Genomic DNA, 19,561 nt, shown 5'->3' with positions numbered 1-19,561 from the left:
TGGCTGAGTCTTCATTACAGTTTGAACACAAGGAGCAGAGGGAGCCAAAATGCAAGTGTGTGTGTGTCTGTGTGTGTGTGTGTGTGTGTGTGTGTGCGCGTGTGCGCATGCGCCTGTGTATATGTGTGTTTGCACTCATTACTGTTGAATCCCTCCCACCTCTCTTTCTTTCCTCAGTCCTCAGCTCTTCCAGGCACCTCTCTCTCTCTGTGTGTGTGTGTGTGTGTGTGTGTGTGTGTGTGTGTGTGTGTGTCACCGGTTTCCCAGGAGACAGGTATCTGAGTGAGGGGGCGTTCAAACGCACACTGAGCACAAACAGTTTGAAAGGCTTGTTATTCAGACTGGAGCCTGTTCACTAACTTTCAGGACTGCGTTTGTCCTTCAAGTCTGTTTGTCAGAAACAAAATAAAACAGAAGTTTTTGAGTATTTGTTTCCAACTCTAACTCCTCATCCTTCCCTTCGTCTTTCTGTCTGTCTGTCTTTCTTTAGTTCTCAGCTCTGTCCCTCTCACATTACGTGACTTGTGTTATTTCCACCTGTTTTCCTCCTGGCTCATGCAGACGTACATCAGCTGGTCTAACGGGACACAAACTGGATGTCCAGTGCAGGACCGCCTGCTGTCAGAGACCATGAACATGAGATGTCTTGAATCCAGTCTTAGTTTAGCAGTTTAATCCATCCATTTTCTGCAGGTAACAAAATCCACCTACCAGCTCCTCTAAAGCTCAATAATCAACATGTTATATCTTGTTTGTTCACTCCAAACAAAAACTGAAGTGTAAAAACAATTTGTGGTTTTGTTGGTGTTTTGAGCTGAGGAATGGGAAATAGGTTTATTCACTTTCGTATGAGAGTGAGAACAAAAAGATCAATATCACTCTCATATCTGTAAGTCAAGTATAGACCTAAATACAGGAGGCAATTAGCTTAGCTTAGCATAAAGACTGGAATCGGGGGGAAACAGCTAGCCTGGCGCTCCAAAGCTCAATGATTCGTCTTCTAACACTTCTAAAGCTCATTGATTAATAAGTTGTGCCTTATTTGTTTGTTTGTATATATATATATATATATATATTAGATCTAACAGAGTAACTTAAGTCTACTCTATAACACATGCTCTTTCAATACTCGATCAAGGATCTAATCAAGTGACAGTTAGTTCTGATGTTACATGACAAAGAGGTGCAGAGGTAAGAATAGTTATTATTTTCCACCCTCTTCATTTTTGTGTAATATATATGTACGCACTGTGTGTGTTTGTGTGTATATGTGTGTGTAGTTTGTTTTGTCTGGCCTTTGATCTCTTTCTCTCGCCCCACACTCTCTCTCTTGTTCTTTTGCCTCTTGTGATAAATTTGAATCTGAAATGACAACTGAGCCTCACAAATATTAGTTCAGAATGTGATCCCACATGGAAGTGTGTGTGTGTGTGTGTGTGTATGTGTGTGTGTGTGCATGCATGTGAATGCGTGTGCATGTGTGATGTACTGCATATCAATTAGCTATCTATTATTCATGCTGACAACGTAATGAATGAAACATCACAGTCTTTGTATTTCAGACATGTTTACTTGTCTCTCTCTCTCACACACACACACACACACACATACACAGCTGCCGTTGTGGGTATTTAGACAGGAGTGACAGTGTGAATGAAATCCCATTGTAGCTGTGAAGACGAGGTGATGCCCACTGAATACCTGACAGCTGAATCCAGCTCCAGGCTGCCAGCTCCTCCTAATGAAGGAGTAAGGGCATAATTTACACCGAGGATGAAGGGGACATGAGTTAGTCTCTAAGGTTTCTCTCAACAGTGTCCTCTGACGGCGCTACCAAAATCCAGAGAAGGAAAGAGCTGATAACAATGTTGACACTCTGCCTGCGTTTGTTTGGAGCAGCAGAAAGTGCTTTACAGAGTTTTCCCCTGGGTTTTGCCTCTCAGGCTACATGCTGCCCAATCCTTTATGATTATTAGAGGCTGTTGGTGACAGGAAATTCTGCAGAGACTACCTACCAAGGGATCAAGCAAATACTTCCACATTTACATTTAATATTCTTTCTAAGCGTGTTTTCAAGTAAAGATGCAAATACAATATTGTGGACCAGTAAAACTAATTGTAATTTTTAGTGTTATGGAAGCGGCAAATATGTCAAAGCAGGAGAAACTGTCCTGGGCTTCTTCAAAATCTTTGATGCCATGGTTCTCACCATTACGTGACACTTAATCATCTGTTTGTCTTTCATTTCTTTCCTATTTTTATTTGTGTAAAATAACAAGTTTTAAAAAAGAAAATAAAGGTAATATGAAGATCAAGACTGCCACCTGTAGGAGGAAGCCGAGACTCAACACCCAGGATGTTTTCTATTCAATTTTATATCTTGTTATACAGTGAATACAGTGACGGACTGTTTTTATTGTCTTCTATCCTCTAGCACTGTGACACACACAAAGATGCCTCTGTCTGTCCCTCTGGCCGATCCCTTCTTCTCTGATTTTCTCTCTTTTCTCCCATCTCATCCATCACCACTCCCTCCTCTCTCTCCTCATCCCCGCAAACCTTCCAATTTTAGCCATTTTTCTTCATCTTCTCATCGCTTTACTGCCCTTTCACTGTGCTTATGCTCACTCTCTTTTCTCTGTTTCCTCTGTTGTCCTTCTCTTTCTCCCTGTTCCCATCTCTCTGATGCTCCTCTGCTATTTGACACTTATTTCTACCCCCCTCTGTCAATTCAGCCGCATATATAACCTATTTGTGTTTCTCTTTCATCCACACCTAATTCATTTACATTTGCTCTTCAGTTTAATCAATTCAGTTTTATTTATGAAACATAATATCACAGTATATTATGGCATAAAAACTTGAAGTATAGAAAGTCATATATACGTCATAGTATAGGCATAAAGTATATTAGTAAGGCATAAAAAGTCATAGTATAGTAAGGCATAAAAAAGTCATAGTATAGTAAGGCATAAAAAGTCACGAAAAAAAAGGATTGTGTAGTAAAGAACAAAAAGTTATTAAAAAGTCATAGTATAGTAAGGCATAAAATGTCATAAAATAATAATGCTTGAAAAGCCATAATAAAGTAAGTCATAAAAACGTCATAGTATAGTACGTCATAAAATGTCATATTATAGTAAGGCATAAATAGTCAAAAAAGTAATAGTGTAGTAAGTACCTAATAAAGTAAGGCACAAAAAATGATAAAAAAAGTCATATTATAGTAAGTCATAAAAACGTCATAGTATAATAAATCATAAGAAGTCAAAAAAAGGCATAAAAAGTCGTACTATATCTAGGTATAAAAAGTCAAAAAATTAGTCATAGTATAGTAAGGCATAAAAAGTCATGAAAAAAAGGGATTGTGTAGTAAAGCACAAAAAGTTATTAAAAAGTCATAGTATAGTAAGGCATAAAATGTCACAAAATAATAAAGCTTGAAAAGCTATAATAAAGTAAGGCATAAAAAAGCCATAGTGTAATTAGCCATAAAAAAGTCATAGTATAGTAAGGCATAAAAAGTCATAATGAAATAAGGCACAAAAAGTTATTGAAAAGTCATTGTATACTAAGGCACATAAAAGTCATAGTATATTAAGTCAAAAAAAGTCATAGTATAATAAGGCATAAAAAGGCATAGTATAGTAAGGCATAAAAAGTCATAAAAAAGTCATAGTATAGTAAGGCATAAAAAGTCATGAAAAAGTCATAATATAGTAAGGCATAAAAAAGGCATATTATAGTAAGGCGTAAAAAGTCATAAAAAAGTCATAGTATAGTAAGGCACAAGAAATTATAAAAAAGTCATATTATAGTAAGTCATGAAAACGTCATAGTATAATAAAGCATAAAAAGTCATAAAAGGTTATAGTATAGTAAGGCATAAAAAGTCATAAAAAAGTCATAGTATAATAAGGCATAAAAAGTCATAAAAAAGTCATAATATAGTAAGGCATAAAAAAGGCATATTATAGTAAGGCATAAAAACGTCATAGTATAAAGTAAGGCACAAGAAATTATAAAAAAGTCATATTATAGTAAGTCATAAAAAAGGCATATTATAGTAAGGCATAAAAAGTCATAAAAAAGTCATAATATAGTAAGGCATAAAAAAGGCATATTATAGTAAGGCATAAAAAGTCATAAAAAAGTCATAGTATAGTAAGGCATAAAAAGGCATAAAAAAGTCATAGTATAGTAAGGCATAAAAAAGGCATATTATAGTAAGGCATAAAAAGTCATAAAAAAGTCATAGTATAGTAAGGCACAAGAAATTATAAAAAAGGCATATTATAGTGAGTCATGAAAACGTCATAGTATAATAAAGCATAAAAAGTCATAAAAAGTTATAGTATAGTAAGGCATAAAAAGTCATAAAAAAGTCATAGTATAGTAAGGCATAAAAAGTCATAAAAAAGTCATAGTATAGTAAGGCATAAAATGTCACAAAATAATAAAGCTTGAAAAGCTATAATAAAGTAAGGCATAAAAAAGCCATAGTGTAATTAGCCATAAAAAAGTCATAGTATAGTAAGGCATAAAAAGTCATAAAAAGTCATAGTATAGTAAGGCATAAAAAAGGCATATTATAGTAAGGCATAAAAAGTCATAAAAAAGTCATAGTATAGTAAGGCACAAGAAATTATAAAAAAGTCATATTATAGTAAGTCATGAAAACGTCATAGTATAATAAAGCATAAAAAGTCATAAAAAAGTTATAGTATAGTAAGGCATGAAAAAGTCATAGTATAGTAAGGCATAAATAGTCATAAAAAAGTCATAGTATAGTAAGGCATAAAAAAGGCATATTATAGTAAGGCATAAAAAGTCATAAAAAAGTCATAGTATAGTAAGGCATAAAAAAAGCATATTATAGTAAGGCATAAAAAGTCATAAAAAAGTCATAGTATAGTAAGGCATAAAAAAGGCATATTATAGTAAGGCATAAAAACGTCATAGTATAGTAAGTCATAAAAACGTTGTAGTATAGTACGTCATAAAAAGTCATATAGTAAGACATAAAAAGTCAAAAAATTCACAGTATAGTAAGGCATAAAAAAGTCATAGTGTAGTAAGGCATAAACAGTCATAAAAAGTCATAATAAAGTAAGGCACAAAAAATTATAAAAAAAAGTCATATTATAGTAAGTCATGAAAACGTCATAGTATAATAAAGCATAAAAAGTCATAAAAAAGTTATAGCATAGTAAGGCATGAAAAAGTCATAGTATAGTAAGGCATAAATAGTCATAAAAAAGTCATAGTATAGTAAGGCATAAAAAAGGCATATTATAGTAAGGCATAAAAAGTCATAAAAAAGTCATAGTATAGTAAGGCATAAAAAGTCATAAAAAAGTCATAGTATAGTAAGGCATAAAAAAGTCATAGTATAGTAAGGCATAAAAAAGGCATATTATAGTAAGGCATAAAAAGTCATAAAAAAGTCATAGTATAGTAAGGCACAAGAAATTATAAAAAAGGCATATTATAGTGAGTCATGAAAACGTCATAGTATAATAAAGCATAAAAAGTCATAAAAAAGTTATAGTATAGTAAGGCATGAAAAAGTCATAGTATAGTAAGGCATAAATAGTCATAAAAAAGTCATAGTATAGTAAGGCACAAGAAATTATAAAAAAGGTATATTATAGTGAGTCATGAAAACGTCATAGTATAGTAAGGCATAAATAGTCATAAAAAAGTCATAGTATAGTAAGGCATAAAAAAGTCATATTATAGTAAGGCATAAAAAAGGCATATTATAGTAAGGCATAAAAAGTCATAAAAAAGTCATAGTATAGTAAGGCATAAATAGTCATAAAAAAGTCATAGTATAGTAAGGCATAAAAAGTCATAAAAAAGTCATAGTATAGTAAGGCTTAAAAAAGGCATATTATAGTAAGGCATAAAAACTCTTAAAAAAGGCATAGTATAGTAAGGCATAAAAACGTCATAGTATAGTAAGTCATAAAAACGTTGTAGTATAGTACGTCATAAAAAGTCATATAGTAAGGCATAAAAAGTAAAAAAAGTCACAGTATAGTAAGGCATAAAAAAGTCATAGTGTAGTAAGGCATAAACAGTCATAAAAAGTCATAATAAAGTAAGGCACAAAAACTTATAAAAAAGTCATAATATAGTAAGTCATGAAAACGTCATAGTATAATAAAGCATAAAAAGTCATAAAAAAGTTATAGTATAGTAAGGCATGAAAAAGTCATAGTATAATAAAGCATAAAAAGTCATAAAAACGTTATAGTATAGTAAGGCATGAAAAAGTCATAGTATAGTAAGGCATAAATAGTCATAAAAAAGTCATAGTATAGTAAGGCATAAAAAGTCATAGTACAGTAAGTCAAAATATTTCATAGTATAATAAAGCATAAAAAGGCATAAAAAAAGTCATAGTGTTGTAAGCCATAAAAAATCATGAAAAAGTAATAGTGTAGTAAGACATAAAATATCCCAAAAAAAAAAAGGAAATGTGTAGTAAGGCACAAAAAGTTATTAAAAAGTCATAGTATAGTAAGGAATAAAAAGTCATAATATAATCAGTCATAAAAACGACTTAGTATAGTAAGGCATAAAAAGTCATAAAATAATAAGGCTTGAAAATCCATAATAAAATAAGGCATAAAAAAGTCATAAAAAGTCATAAAAAATCATAATGAAATAAGGCTCGAAAAGTTATTGAAAAGTCATAGTATAGTAAGGCATAAAAAGTCATAAAAAAGTCATAGTACAGTAAGGCATAAAAAAGTCATAGTATAGTAAGGCATAAAAAGTCATAAAAAAGTCATAGTATAATAAGGCACAAAAAGTTATTAAAAAGTCATATTATAGTAAGGCATAAAAAGTCATAAAAAAGTCATAGTATAGTAAGGTATAAAACGTCATAATAAAGTCATAGTATAGTAAGACATAAAATGTCATAAAATAATAAGGCTTGAAAAGCCATAATAAAGTAAGGCATAAAAAATTCATAGTGTAATTAACCATGAAAAAATCATAATGAAATAAGGCACAAAAAGTTCATAAAAAGTCATAGTATAGTAAGGCATAAAAAAGTCATAGTATAGTAAGGCATAAAAAGTCATAAAAAAAGTCATAGTGTAGTAAGGCATGAAAAAGTCATATTATAATAAGGCATAAAAAGTCATATTATAGTAAGGCATAAAAAGTCATAAAAAAGTCATAGTATAGTAAGGCATGAAATGTCATAAAATAATAAGGCTTGAAAAGCCATAATAAAGTAAGGCATAAAAAGGTCATAGTGTAATTAACCATAAAAAAGTCATAGTATAGTAAGGCATAAAATGTCATATTATAGTCAGTCATAAAAACATCTTAGTATAGTATGGCATAAAAATTCATAAAATAATAAGGCTTGAAAACCCATAATAAAGTAAGGCATAAAAAGGTCATAGTGTAATTAACCATAAAAAGAGTCATAGTATAGTAAGGCATAAAATGTCATATTATAGTCAATCATAAAAACGTCTTAGTATAGTAAGGCATAAAAAAGTCATAAAATAATAAGGCTTGAAAATCCATAATAAAGTAAGGCATAAAAAGTCATAATGAAATAAGGCACGAAAAGTTATTGAAAAGTCATAGTATAGTAAGGCATAAAAAAGTCATAGTATAGTAAGGCATAAAAAGTCATAAAAAAGTCATAGTATAGTAAGGCATGAAAAAGGCATATTATAGTAAGGTATAAAACGTCATAATAAAGTCATAGTATAGTAAGACATAAAATGTCATAAAATAATAAGGCTTGAAAAGCCATAATAAAGTAAGGCACAAGAAGTCATAAAAAAACATATTATAGTAAAGCATAAAAAATCATAGTATAGTAAGGCACAAAAAGTTATTAAAAAGTCATAGTATAGTAAGGCATAAAAAGTCATAGTATAGTAAGGCACGAAAAGTTATTGAAAAGTCATAGTATGGTAAGACATAAAAAAGTCATAGTATAGTAAGGCATTAAAAGTCATAAAAAAGTCATAGTATAGTAAGGCATAAATGTTCATAATATAGGCAGTCATAAAAATATCTTAGTATAGTAAGGCTTAAAAGTCATGAAATAATAAGGCTTGAAAATCCATAATAAAGTAAGGCATAAAAAAGTCATAGTATAGTAAGTATAGTAAGTCATAAAAGAGTCATAGTATAGTAAGGCATAAAAAGTCATAAAAAAAGTTATAGTATAGTAAGGCATGAAAAAGTCATATTATAATAAGGCATAAAAAGTCATATTATAGTAAGGCACAAAAAGTTCATAAAAAGTCATAGTATAGTAAGGCATAAAATGTCATAAAATAATAAGGCTTGAAAAGCCATAATAAAGTAAGGCATAAAAAGGTCATAGTGTAATTAACCATAAAAACGTCTTAGTATAGTAAGGCATAAAAAAGTCATAAAAAGTCATAATGAAATAAAGCACAAAAAGTTATTGAAAAGTCATAGTATAGTAAGGCATAAAAAAGTCATAGTATAGTAAGGCATAAAAAGTCATAAAAAAGTCATAGTATAGTAAGGCATGAAAAAGTCATATTATAATAAGGCATAAAAAGTCATATTATAGTAAGGCACAAAAAGTTCATAAAAAGTCATAGTATAGTGAGGCATAAAATGTCATAAAATAATAAGGCTTGAAAAGCCATAATAAAGTAAGGCATAAAAAGTTCATAGTGTAATTAACCATAAAAAAGTCATAGTATAGTAAGGCATAAAATGTCATATTATAGTCAGTCATAAAAACGTCTTAGTATAGTAAGGCATAAAAAAGTCATAAAAAGTCATAATGAAATAAAGCACAAAAAGTTATTGAAAAGTCATTGTATAGTAAGACATAAAATGTCATAAAATAATAAGGCTTGAAAAGCCATAATAAAGTAAGGCACAAGAAGTCATAAAAAAACATATTATAGTAAGGCATAAAAAGTCATAAAAAAAGTCATAGTATAGTAAGGCATGAAAAAGTCATATTATAATAAGGCATAAAAAGTCATATTATAGTAAGGCACAAAAAGTTCATAAAAAGTCATAGTATAGTAAGGCATAAAATGTCATAAAATAATAAGGCTTGAAAAGCCATAATAAAGTAAGGCATAAAAAGGTCATAGTGTAATTAACCATAAAAAAGTCATAGTATAGTAAGGCATAAAATGTCATATTATAGTCAGTCATAAAAACGTCTTACTATAGTAAGGCATAAAAATTCAACTCATACTTTGTTATATCCACCATTTTATGTTTCCTCTTTCTAGCAACCTGACTGCTAACCTACAGAAGACAGATACCAAGGCTAGCTTGCTAGTTAACGCTAGCTAACATGATTAAATAGCATCAGTTCATTTTTCTGATGACGTTAGGTGCCAGTGTGAGTTTCTTCACAAACATGTTTATACAGACAGATAAATGCCATAAACAATCTGTGAAAGGAAGCAGTGGGTTTATGAAGCACATGTCGCTCAGCATGAGCAGTAATGCTGCGTTGAGCTTCATCAGCATTAGCACACAGAGTGAAAAACAAACTACCAGACCTCTTTTACCCTTCCACTCTCTTTTTACCCTCTCGTCTCCTCCATCTTGCCTCTCCTCCTCTCTTTCTCTCTACAGTATGTGGAGCAGAATGACTAATGATCAGTTGCTCTGTCACACACCAGAGACTTTCTTTCCCTGCAGCTACATCCAAAATTAGCGCACACACACACACACACACACACACACTGGCCCACTCATACACTCATGTGAGCGTGCACACAAACAAACACCCAGATATTCATACATGCACACACAGAAGAGGAGGTGCAGCTCCAGCAGAACACTTTGACCTCTGTATCACTGTGAGCACAAGATGCAGTAGAAGATCTGAAGGAGAAGGTTTGGGAATCTGTTTTGGGTTTGTGTGGTCATGTGGCCTGAGTAGAGACACTGTCCTGCAGCTGAAGGGTCAAAGGTCAAGACACAGATATGAAGCTAAATAAAGACACAACTTCTGATCTGTGATACAAACTCTCCCCATTGGTTCATGTTTGGACCTGAAGTGCTGCGCTGCACTGTCCTCCATGTTGTTCTCTGAGCAGCAGCGCTCTCTGCTGGAGAGAAGCAGCTACTACAGATTTCTTTCACACACTGGCTTTACTTCATTCATTGATCCCTACAGTGAGAACTGAGACTCATGTTCGACGACACTTCAGGCGAGAAGATGCTTCCTGTCATCAGACCGAAGATTATAACATTACATTTATTGTCTCTTTGTTTTTCTTGGCTGCAACAACCTGCTCACTGACTCCAGCTCTGCTATTCCAAGACACGGGAGCAACTTACAGCTGACCGGATCTAATCTTTTACTGATGTTTCATATTTAAACATAAACTCAGATACTTCTCTGTAATAAAAAGATCAATTATCTATAATAATGCCTGAAACAAAAGATTTTTGTGTACATAGATAGTAAAGGAAACTTATGGTCCAACATACTCTTGGGTCCTCAGCCCGAGTCAGGCCCATATACTTCCACATCTGGGCAAAGTGTAGCTGTTGTCCTCAGGTACTGACTGACAGCCAGGAGATCCAGTTATGTGGAATCTTACAACCATGCTGTATATGGGCCAGATTCGGGCCGTGGAACAGGGCGTATACTGGGCCAGAAGAAAGCAAGCATGTGGTGTCAAATATGGGCCAGATTTCTTTTGCTATCTGGGGAGGTTTTGTGGTGCAGAGCTTTTCCGCTGACAGCTGTTTAGACAGGAAAAAAAAAATCACACTGACTAAATGTGGTTGCTTCCTGTTTTGACACAGTGAAGCTCTGATCTAAACCATAATATGTAAAAACAGCCTTTTTTCATGGCATGTAAATATGCAACAGCAGAAATAGCAACAACACACACAAATGAGGCGGCAGACGAAGATGTAAACAACTGTTTATTAAGCGCTGCTGATGGTACAATGTTGGGCACAAACAGACTCTTTTGGGAGAATTCATTATCTTAAACTGAAATCATGTAGCTTATTTACAACAAAATAAAATGTCAGTTTACATTGTTGGAGAATTTATACGTTTTGGTGCGAGATATTAGTGGCATTTTAAGCAATGATTATTATTTTTAGGCAGAACTAGAGTTTGGAATTAAACATTGAGAGGTTGGTTCACCTCATGAGATAATTTCCCTCCCACCAGGCAGGTGTAGTCAGCAGGCTGTTGACTCCTTCTGTTGTATAGCTGAATTTTGCATTAAAAAAGCTGATCAGACACCCGACCGTCATGCAATAATGACACCAGCAAAAACGCCAAATTCAGCTCACTGCACCCAATTCTTAGTTTGAATCACTAAAGCTCTTAAACTGTCCTTTTGTCACAAATATCATCTGCAAAATATCTTATGTTACAGTTGATATATATATACATATAAACAGCGTAGCATCTCTATGCAACACTGTTTCTGAACACCATACACATATTTCACAGTGTGCAGTCTAAAATAGTCAGTATGAGATGGTTTCTGCAGAAATTATCTGCTGTCGGTGAGAAAAATGAGCGTTATCTCAGGCTGTGGCTGCTGTAAAAAAAAAAAAAAAAAACAGGAAGTCACAGGGCAAGCTGACAAATATGAGACCTTGGGGATGAGATAAAATACAGAATTAAAAGTTGTTTTCCACATAAAATAACAGGCCAGTGTGTTTGCCTGTAACAGCGCAGTCAACTCAGCTGAAGAGTGAGTGTCATTCCCCAGCGGTGAAATAACCTCCAAACTCCAGACTCACTTTCCATTTTCTATCAGGGGCAAAGACGTCACCTAATGATTATGTTTCCTCTTCTGCTCCACCGTGCTTTGCACTCTCTGCAGTCGGCTGTGTGTAATTATGAAGCCTTCTGCTGTTAAACTCGTGATAAAAAAATATGGATAAAAGTGTCAGCTAACGCCAAAAATATCTAGTGAAATGATAAATTATTCATCGCCAGTTGAAAAAAATTTTCACACAGTTGTTCTTGCAATAGGTTATTAATAAGATTTGAAAGTGTCTCAACAATCAATTCAAACAAAAGTGTAATTTTCTCCACTGAACAGTTTAAAGTTTTGAGCTGGTTGTAGCAGGAAAATCACTATGCTGGTTTCAAGAAAATTACAGTGATGCAATACTTTGTGAAAAGTGGGATCTCCCTTCTCTCAAAATGTCCCTGTAGTTTCCACCACAGAAAGAGAGAAACAGGCGTAAAGAGACTTCCCGTGTCCTTTAATGACACGTCTGACCAAAAATAACTAAAAACACCATCAAACCCAGCAGCTCACTGAGAGCGGAGAGGCCCCGGGCAGAAAGGCACCATCAGCACAGCGGGACATACATACAGTAATGAGGTTATCTCCCAAATGGCGCCCTACCATTCTTCAAGCGGCGCCGACAGTGGGCTCCATTCAAGCCGTCACCTACATAATGTAGTGCACTTTCTACACTGAGGCCTGTTTTCTCCATAATGTATAAACGCTGAACTCTGCTGATCCTCTTATCGCTGAAAAATTAATCAAATCCAACCCGAAACGTGGAGGAACTAAAAAGCTGGGGAGGAAATAGGTGCTTTCTGGATCTCTTCCGCTAAACAAAGCTACAAAAAATACGAATCTGATATTTCCTAGAGGCTTTCACATGGATAAAATAAAAGCTCTTCACTGCCTTGAGTGCATTTTATTCTGTATATTTACAACTTTACATTCAATCGTTTCTCAGCTACTAACTCTGATCAGAAACAGGCGGACTGTTTGGCACTAACTGTTTTTTTCCCCCATAGTATCCCACATCATTACATGGACGTTAAACACAGACACAGTTCAGAGGGACAAAGAGGGGACACAGACCATTTACGAAAACTCATACCAACACTTTGTTCTCTGAAATCTGCTCACTCTTTTCTCCTTTTAGCGTTAGAGTAACAGGCACGAGCAGCTGCCAGTGACAATGCAAATAATCATAACAACTACAAAAAGGGTTTAACGTTATTCTTAACAGACTTTTTTTTATTTTTTTAGATATAAAGTATATACTATATACGGTTAATAAAAATAAAAATGAAAATAAGTACGACAGAAGCTTTTTCAGTTCAGATTAGACAAACAAGCTGAACAGAGACAAAACACATGGACTGGAAGGGGAAAATAAAGTCCGAAAATGTCTGTAACTTTCTTAAAGGGGCTATTTGTAAGTTTTGTAAGTGGTGGTGTGTGTCGCTTGACGAGAGCTTCGGCCATTGTTGTCTTTATAGCAAAAGAGGTTATAAATCCTCTGAGCAGCACTAAGTCTTCAGGACAGATTCGAAGCTACAGTGAGTCGCTACTGGAAAGCGACGAGACAGGCCGAGGCTAGCTGGTTAGCATGCTAACGTCAGTAGAAGAACAGACGTGATAGAGACAAGAGTTAACATTGACGTTACTTTCCACTTCTGAGTACAGGAATAAAGTTTGAACTCACAACATTTCTTCTAGACTGGTAGGTAAACAGCTGGTAATGCTAACGCTAGCTATGTAGCAATAGCAAAACTTACAATTAGCTCCTTTAAAGACACAGTAAAATTAAAGATACTTTTTTTTTTTTTTTACAAGGTTAAGCTCTGTGTCGCTGTGGTAACGGTTCAGTTATCTGTCGTTACATGCTTAATATGTTTTATATCAAATTCCCTTTTTTCTCTTCCTGTAAAGTTCAACAAAATTTTCCCATGACTCAACTTGAATTCAGGGACGTCTACATACATTTGTATATAGTGGGTGTATTTGTTCAGTCAACAAAAACTTATTTAAATCCCTTTCATATCCCATTATTACTCAGAAAAATTTTACTGAAGCTAAAAAAAACTCCCTTAAAGTCAGAGGATTTTGATCACATTACCCAAATCACATCACCGTGAGCTGCAGTCCTATTTTCATCGGAAGAGATTATAATGAGGAAACAACCTGTCCAGAAAAATCCACGCTAACATCATATTTCTATTTCAAACAGCGACAGTTCAGAGAAATCATGAAACATAACACATGTGACCCGAGACAAGAGGTCTCATGGAAAATTATGAACCGTTAATTCCCTGCTGCGACACATCACTTGACTGTATAGCTGTACAAATGTCAGCCGATCCGTTCACACACACATGCAGACAATAATTACGCTGTGAGACGCTCAAAGGGCTGACAGGTGCACAGCTCCTGTTCTCCACCTCCGGGGGAAAGTTCATCACAGCGGCACAGGTGGAGGTCACTGGATCACCAGGCTGGAGAATGAGTGGGTGGAGAAACCTGCTACGTTTTCACTGTTGATCATTTCCTCCAATGCCAAATGTCACTTTTTGTCTCTTTTGCTTCTCAGTCGGAGGTCCGTCAGTCTGTACCCGCTTCTCCTTCCAAGATCTTATGTGTGTTAATGGCTGCAGGTGTGTGTACATGTATGTGTGTTAATACGTCCGTGTCTCTGAGAGCGTGTTTCGATTGTGTGTAGACATTCAGTACCCTGTAGCGTTGGCAGGCGCGTGTGTGTTGAGCGCAGAGAAGCGTGTTCCCGTCCCTGGAGCGGTGAAGCTGTAAGCTGCGTACGCCACAGCGGAGCCCACCATCAGGCCCGTCATATAGGAGACCGTCATGGTGTTCCCTGGAGAGAGAAGCAGAGACTGAGTGTGGAGCTGATACAGAGAGAGAACAGGAGAGTCGCTCCTCCAGAGTGAGCAGTGGTAAGGTTTATTTATTTATTCATCTTTTGGTGAAACAGTGTGACAAACCATAAACTAGAATCATCGTGTTTGTATCCCTCCGCCACTCAGACTAGTTCCAGGTTAAATCCCTGTTTATCCAAAGTCATATGAAATATGAACCATTTGTGTGAAATTTTCTTTAGTTTGTTGAGTTATGGCTAAAAAATGTGACCTTTGACCTTTGACCACCAAAGTCTAATCAGTTCATCCTTGAGTCCTAGTGAATGTTTGTGCCAAATTATAAGAAGTTCAATCAGGGTGTTACTGAGACATCGTGTCCACGAGAATGGGACGGATGGACGGACAACCTGAAAACAATATGGCTGCTGCTCGCGGAGGGAATTAAAATAACAAGATGAGATAGATCAATAACATATAAGATCAATAACGGACAAACATACTGACAATAATGAAGCTGTTGTAACGACAGATGGAACTTTTACCAGCACCGTAAAGCTCATTAATTAAGACATTACATCTCTTTTGTTTTAATCCAGGATCACAACTAGTGATTATTTTCAACCAATTCATCTTTTGGTTTGATTTTTTTAGATTACTCCATTATGTAAAACATCAGGAAATCAGTGAAAGCAGCAAAATTGAGATTATTTGAGCAACAAACAAGATAAAAACAAAAAAATATTCAGTTTGCACTGATATGCAGCAGCTGGAGAGCAGCAACACTGGAGAAGCTGGAACCAGCAGATGTTTGTTTTTTATATGATAAACGATGAATAGCTTATCAACATTGTTTTGATCCATTTCCTGTTGATCACATGAGCAATTTAGAGTTTGACAAGGAGAAATCGACCTCACTTCAGTGTGTCAAAGGTAACACGATAACATCGAGGTGAACAACTCACCTGCCAGCTCCCTCTGCTCGGGCGGCACTTTGCCGGCAGCCTGGATCATCGGCACGGACCCGAAATATCCGTTGGTGACTCCCATGAGGAGGGAGAAGAGACAGGGCCAGGCAGGGTGGGACAGGGTGGGTGAGCTGGCCGGGTAAACGCACATGACGAACAGAGGGATGAAGATCACCCTGAGGCAGGAGAAGAAGAGCAGACGGCCTCCAGACCAGTCGTACGGCAGCGCTGCCAGGATCTGAGGAGCAGGGGACATTTCAGTGATGCTGGAGGCTCGACCAGCTGCTTCACTGGGAAGCCGCTAGCACAACAACTGAATCAAAATGTACTTTATTCTATTCCCTCTTTCCTATTATATTCCTAATTCTTATCACGACTCTTCTTTTACCTCTAAGCTACCTTAATTTTCCTTTCTATTTAATTTCTCTTCTCCTTATCTCCTTTTTTTACTCCATTTCAGCAAAATGCAAAATTTGCCGTGAGGACAAAGACAAAGCTTACAATCTCAATCAACTTTTTTCCTGTCAAAGTCAAAATTATGACTTAAGGACACTTGATAAGGTTTCATTTCTGAATATTCAGATAGCGCCTTTGAGCTAAGAGCAATTATCCAAAAATAAACCAGAGTTTCCCCGGTCTTACGCTCAGGTTTTTAATAAGTGGGGCGACTCCTTCAACAATTTCACAAGGTTAACTTCAGTGTGACTTTGTCTCTTCAAAGCTTCTGTCGTGCAGAGAAGCTTGAAAAATACAATTAAATCCCAGAATCCAAGGAGAGAGGGATGATAAAGGATCATTCCCATGTTTTCTGGTGTTACCAACGATGATGATCCAGTAGATTTTATAACCAGACTTACAGTTTATCTACTACACAAGTCACAGATATAAGCTGGATGAAAGTATCCTCATCAAACCTCACAGAGATTTTATACCTGAGGCTATGAATGCCCAAATAAAAGGACAGTGCTACTACAAATGCTCATTTACTAAGATATTAAGTTAAAAATCGTTTTAAACGCTTGTATTTTACTGTAAACATTCAATAACTATCTTTTTTTTGCCACAGGGGGGCAGCAGACACAACCTGTAACCACAACACTTTTTAAGTTGATACAGCAACCGCCTTATTATGTTCAACACCTCCATCTCCCAGAAGTAATTTTCAAAATTGAAAAAAATTATACTGATTAACAATCAGTGTGTGTTCTGCATGATGTGATGTAACATGTGAGTAATGAGGAAAGCTGTAGGATGCTGCAACCCTACCTGCAGGTGTCTGAGGCTTATTTGTATTATTATTATTATAATTATAGTTATTTTTTTACACCACACTCTCCTGGTCCCTGTCAATCACAACATCCTGTTTTTATCAGTGCAATCTACACAAGCTGTAATGTTTTACATAGTGCAGTAGTAATCTGTATTGGTGTGTTGAGGCAGTGAGACTACATTCAGAAAGCCTCTCCACGTCGGACAAAAGCTCCGGTCCAGCTGGGTGTCACATGGTGTTGTCAGTACGTGATTTACTGTGTTTTATGAACGTTTTAAAAAATGTAACTTCATGTATAAGAATGATAAAGAAAATGATTCGAAAAAGGAGGGTTCCTGTTATGATTTGTACAAAAAAGAATAAATGAGAACGATAAAGAATTCAGGTAAGTTATGACAGTTACATGTGTTACATGACACTTGCGCCTCACCTTGCCAACAAAGTCCGACATGTTGAAGGTGGCCATGATGAGGATGGGGAGCCACTCCCCCAAGGTGGGGTTTCGTATCTCTGACTCCAGTCCAGGGAACAGACACAGAGTGATGCTGTAGGTCACTGCTATAGACAGCATGTAGGCCCAGATCACACGGGACACCACGTAACGATGCAGGATCATGTCTTGGTTGGAGAAGACACACAAACACATGATGTTTAAAAAAAAAAACCTGAAGCTCTCCGCTGAGCGGGCAAATTCACTGAGAACACAGCCCTCTTCCCGACAATCACCAGGGGATGCATTTAAATTTCACATCCATCTGTTAGAGTCAGAGGGTAATTGAGCAAGTGAGTGCACGAGATTAAAACTGAGAGAACCTCGGACACCGGGCCAGCTCCTCCTTATCTTGGCTTTTGGGGCATCAAATCGCACATAGGTACCACCCACAAATTCCTCAACGCCTTCTTCTGGAGCAGACGGTCCCGGCCCACCGTTTCCCTGAAGAGACACACACACACACACACACACACACACACACACAGTCTTCAGTTTTTCAAATAAAACAACTCTTAATAAGGTGACCAGATTTCTGAAATGAAAACTGGAAACATTTCCAGTTCAGTGGTCAATATATACATATATATATACAGTATATATACTGTATATATATATATATATATATATACATATACATATACTGTATATATCATAGATAAAATATATCATTAAAAGATCTTATGTTTTTATCTATGAAATGAAAAAGGGGGAGAGTCCTGGTGTCATGTATTTTGACCATAGTAACTGTACTGTGATAAACTATGATGAAGAACAACTGATAAAACAACAACTCCCTCCCATTGAAGCAGTCATGAAGTCTGATTGTCTGTCTATTCCTCAATTATTTATAGTCCATAGATCAAAAGAATCAAAGGGTTTTTCATAAAAGTCTTTTTGTGAATATTGTTGTGTGAAGTCCATCGCAGACTGTTCAACTTCTTCTTCTTCACATCTTCCAACATAAAAACAATTTTTTCAAGTTTCAGCTGGTGGCTTTGGGTATGTTTGTTTCTGTTAGTTTACTGCCCGGTTATGAACTCCTAACCAATGACTGAGCCAGCCAATCTCTTCTCTGCCTAGACACAACAAAAAACAGTTTAACTCTACTTTGATTATTTTAACTTCATTTCTGAAGATGCTGTAGCTAGCAGCTAGCCCCCTCTGTTGGCTAAAACAAGCACAATGTTTGTTTTTTAATTCACACTCAAAAACAGGGACATTTCCAGGGATAGGCCGCCAACAACAGGGACAGTCCCCGGAAAACGGTGATGTCTGGTCCCCCTATGCTAAAGTTCAGATCTTAATGTTATAAAATATTAGGTAAAATCTCCTCATGGTTTTAAAATGTATTGAAAATATTATATGAACTATCAAATCACACGGGGAAACATCATCATGGTGTTGTTCATTTCATGAGAGCACTTTCAAAGGCTTTTTGAAGGGCATTAACAGTTCATTAAGAAAACACAAGAGGAAGACATCACACAGTAAATAAACATATTCTGTGTCTGTGTTTGAACTTCGTCTTTTCACTTCTCTTTCATTGGTAATGGCTTCCCGGCTGCATGACATCAGCTTTTTATGGCAGCGGCTATTAGAGGACGACTGTGAGTAGCTGCAGGTTGATGTAATTATGTTAAAGAGACTGCAGAGAGGACTGCAAATACACACACACACACACACACACACACACACACACACACACACACACACACACACACACACACACACATATTTTCTCTTCATCCAAATATATAGGCACATTCTTCTACTCATGCTTATTTCCAAACACACGCTTCTTCATATGAACATCACACAGGTGTGCACAAGTAGTTACACACACACACACACACACACACAGAAGACACACTCACACACTCACACACACACACACAGATCCATTAGTTGATTAGTGGGACTTGCAGGCCAGAGGGCACCACTCTTCTTGATTACCCCATAATATAGAGCGCTGCCTCGGTTTCCCCTGGCAACCAGAACAAAGAGCCGCCTGGATCAGCCCCCCCCCCAACAAAACATCACACTCACACCACCAACACACACTACTGTAAAATACAGGGCATCCCTCATATACACACACACACAATCATGCACATATGAAATGACGACACCCTGAGGTGCCATGTTTTCCTTTGAAGGCTCTAAACACACACACACACACACACACACACACACAC

At 35.9% G+C, this 19,561-nt stretch overlaps 1 protein-coding gene across 2 annotated transcripts in view; it reads right to left on the bottom strand.

The window, feature by feature from the left end:
* Positions 1-10,922: 10,922 nt before the first annotated feature.
* Positions 10,923-19,561, bottom strand: part of slc29a4a (solute carrier family 29 member 4a) — a 22,020-nt gene continuing 13,381 nt past the window's right edge. For both annotated transcript variants that reach the window (XM_023397209.2, XM_023397210.2), the window contains exons 8-11: positions 17,687-17,807; positions 17,304-17,491; positions 15,601-15,841; positions 10,923-14,637 (exon numbers count right to left, since the gene is read on the bottom strand). In XM_023397209.2, the coding sequence (XP_023252977.1) occupies positions 14,492-14,637; positions 15,601-15,841; positions 17,304-17,491; positions 17,687-17,807 (696 nt within the window). In that variant the 3' untranslated portion in view covers positions 10,923-14,491. The remainder of the gene's footprint in view (positions 14,638-15,600; positions 15,842-17,303; positions 17,492-17,686; positions 17,808-19,561) is intronic.

The sequence above is a fragment of the Seriola lalandi genome, unplaced genomic scaffold (genome assembly GCF_002814215.2).
Source record: "Seriola lalandi dorsalis isolate HSWRI2012SDOR001 ecotype SW California unplaced genomic scaffold, Sedor1 jcf7180002055004, whole genome shotgun sequence".
Taxonomy (NCBI): Eukaryota; Metazoa; Chordata; class Actinopteri; order Carangiformes; family Carangidae; genus Seriola; species Seriola lalandi.
This window is presented reverse-complemented; position numbering and strand designations above follow the sequence as displayed.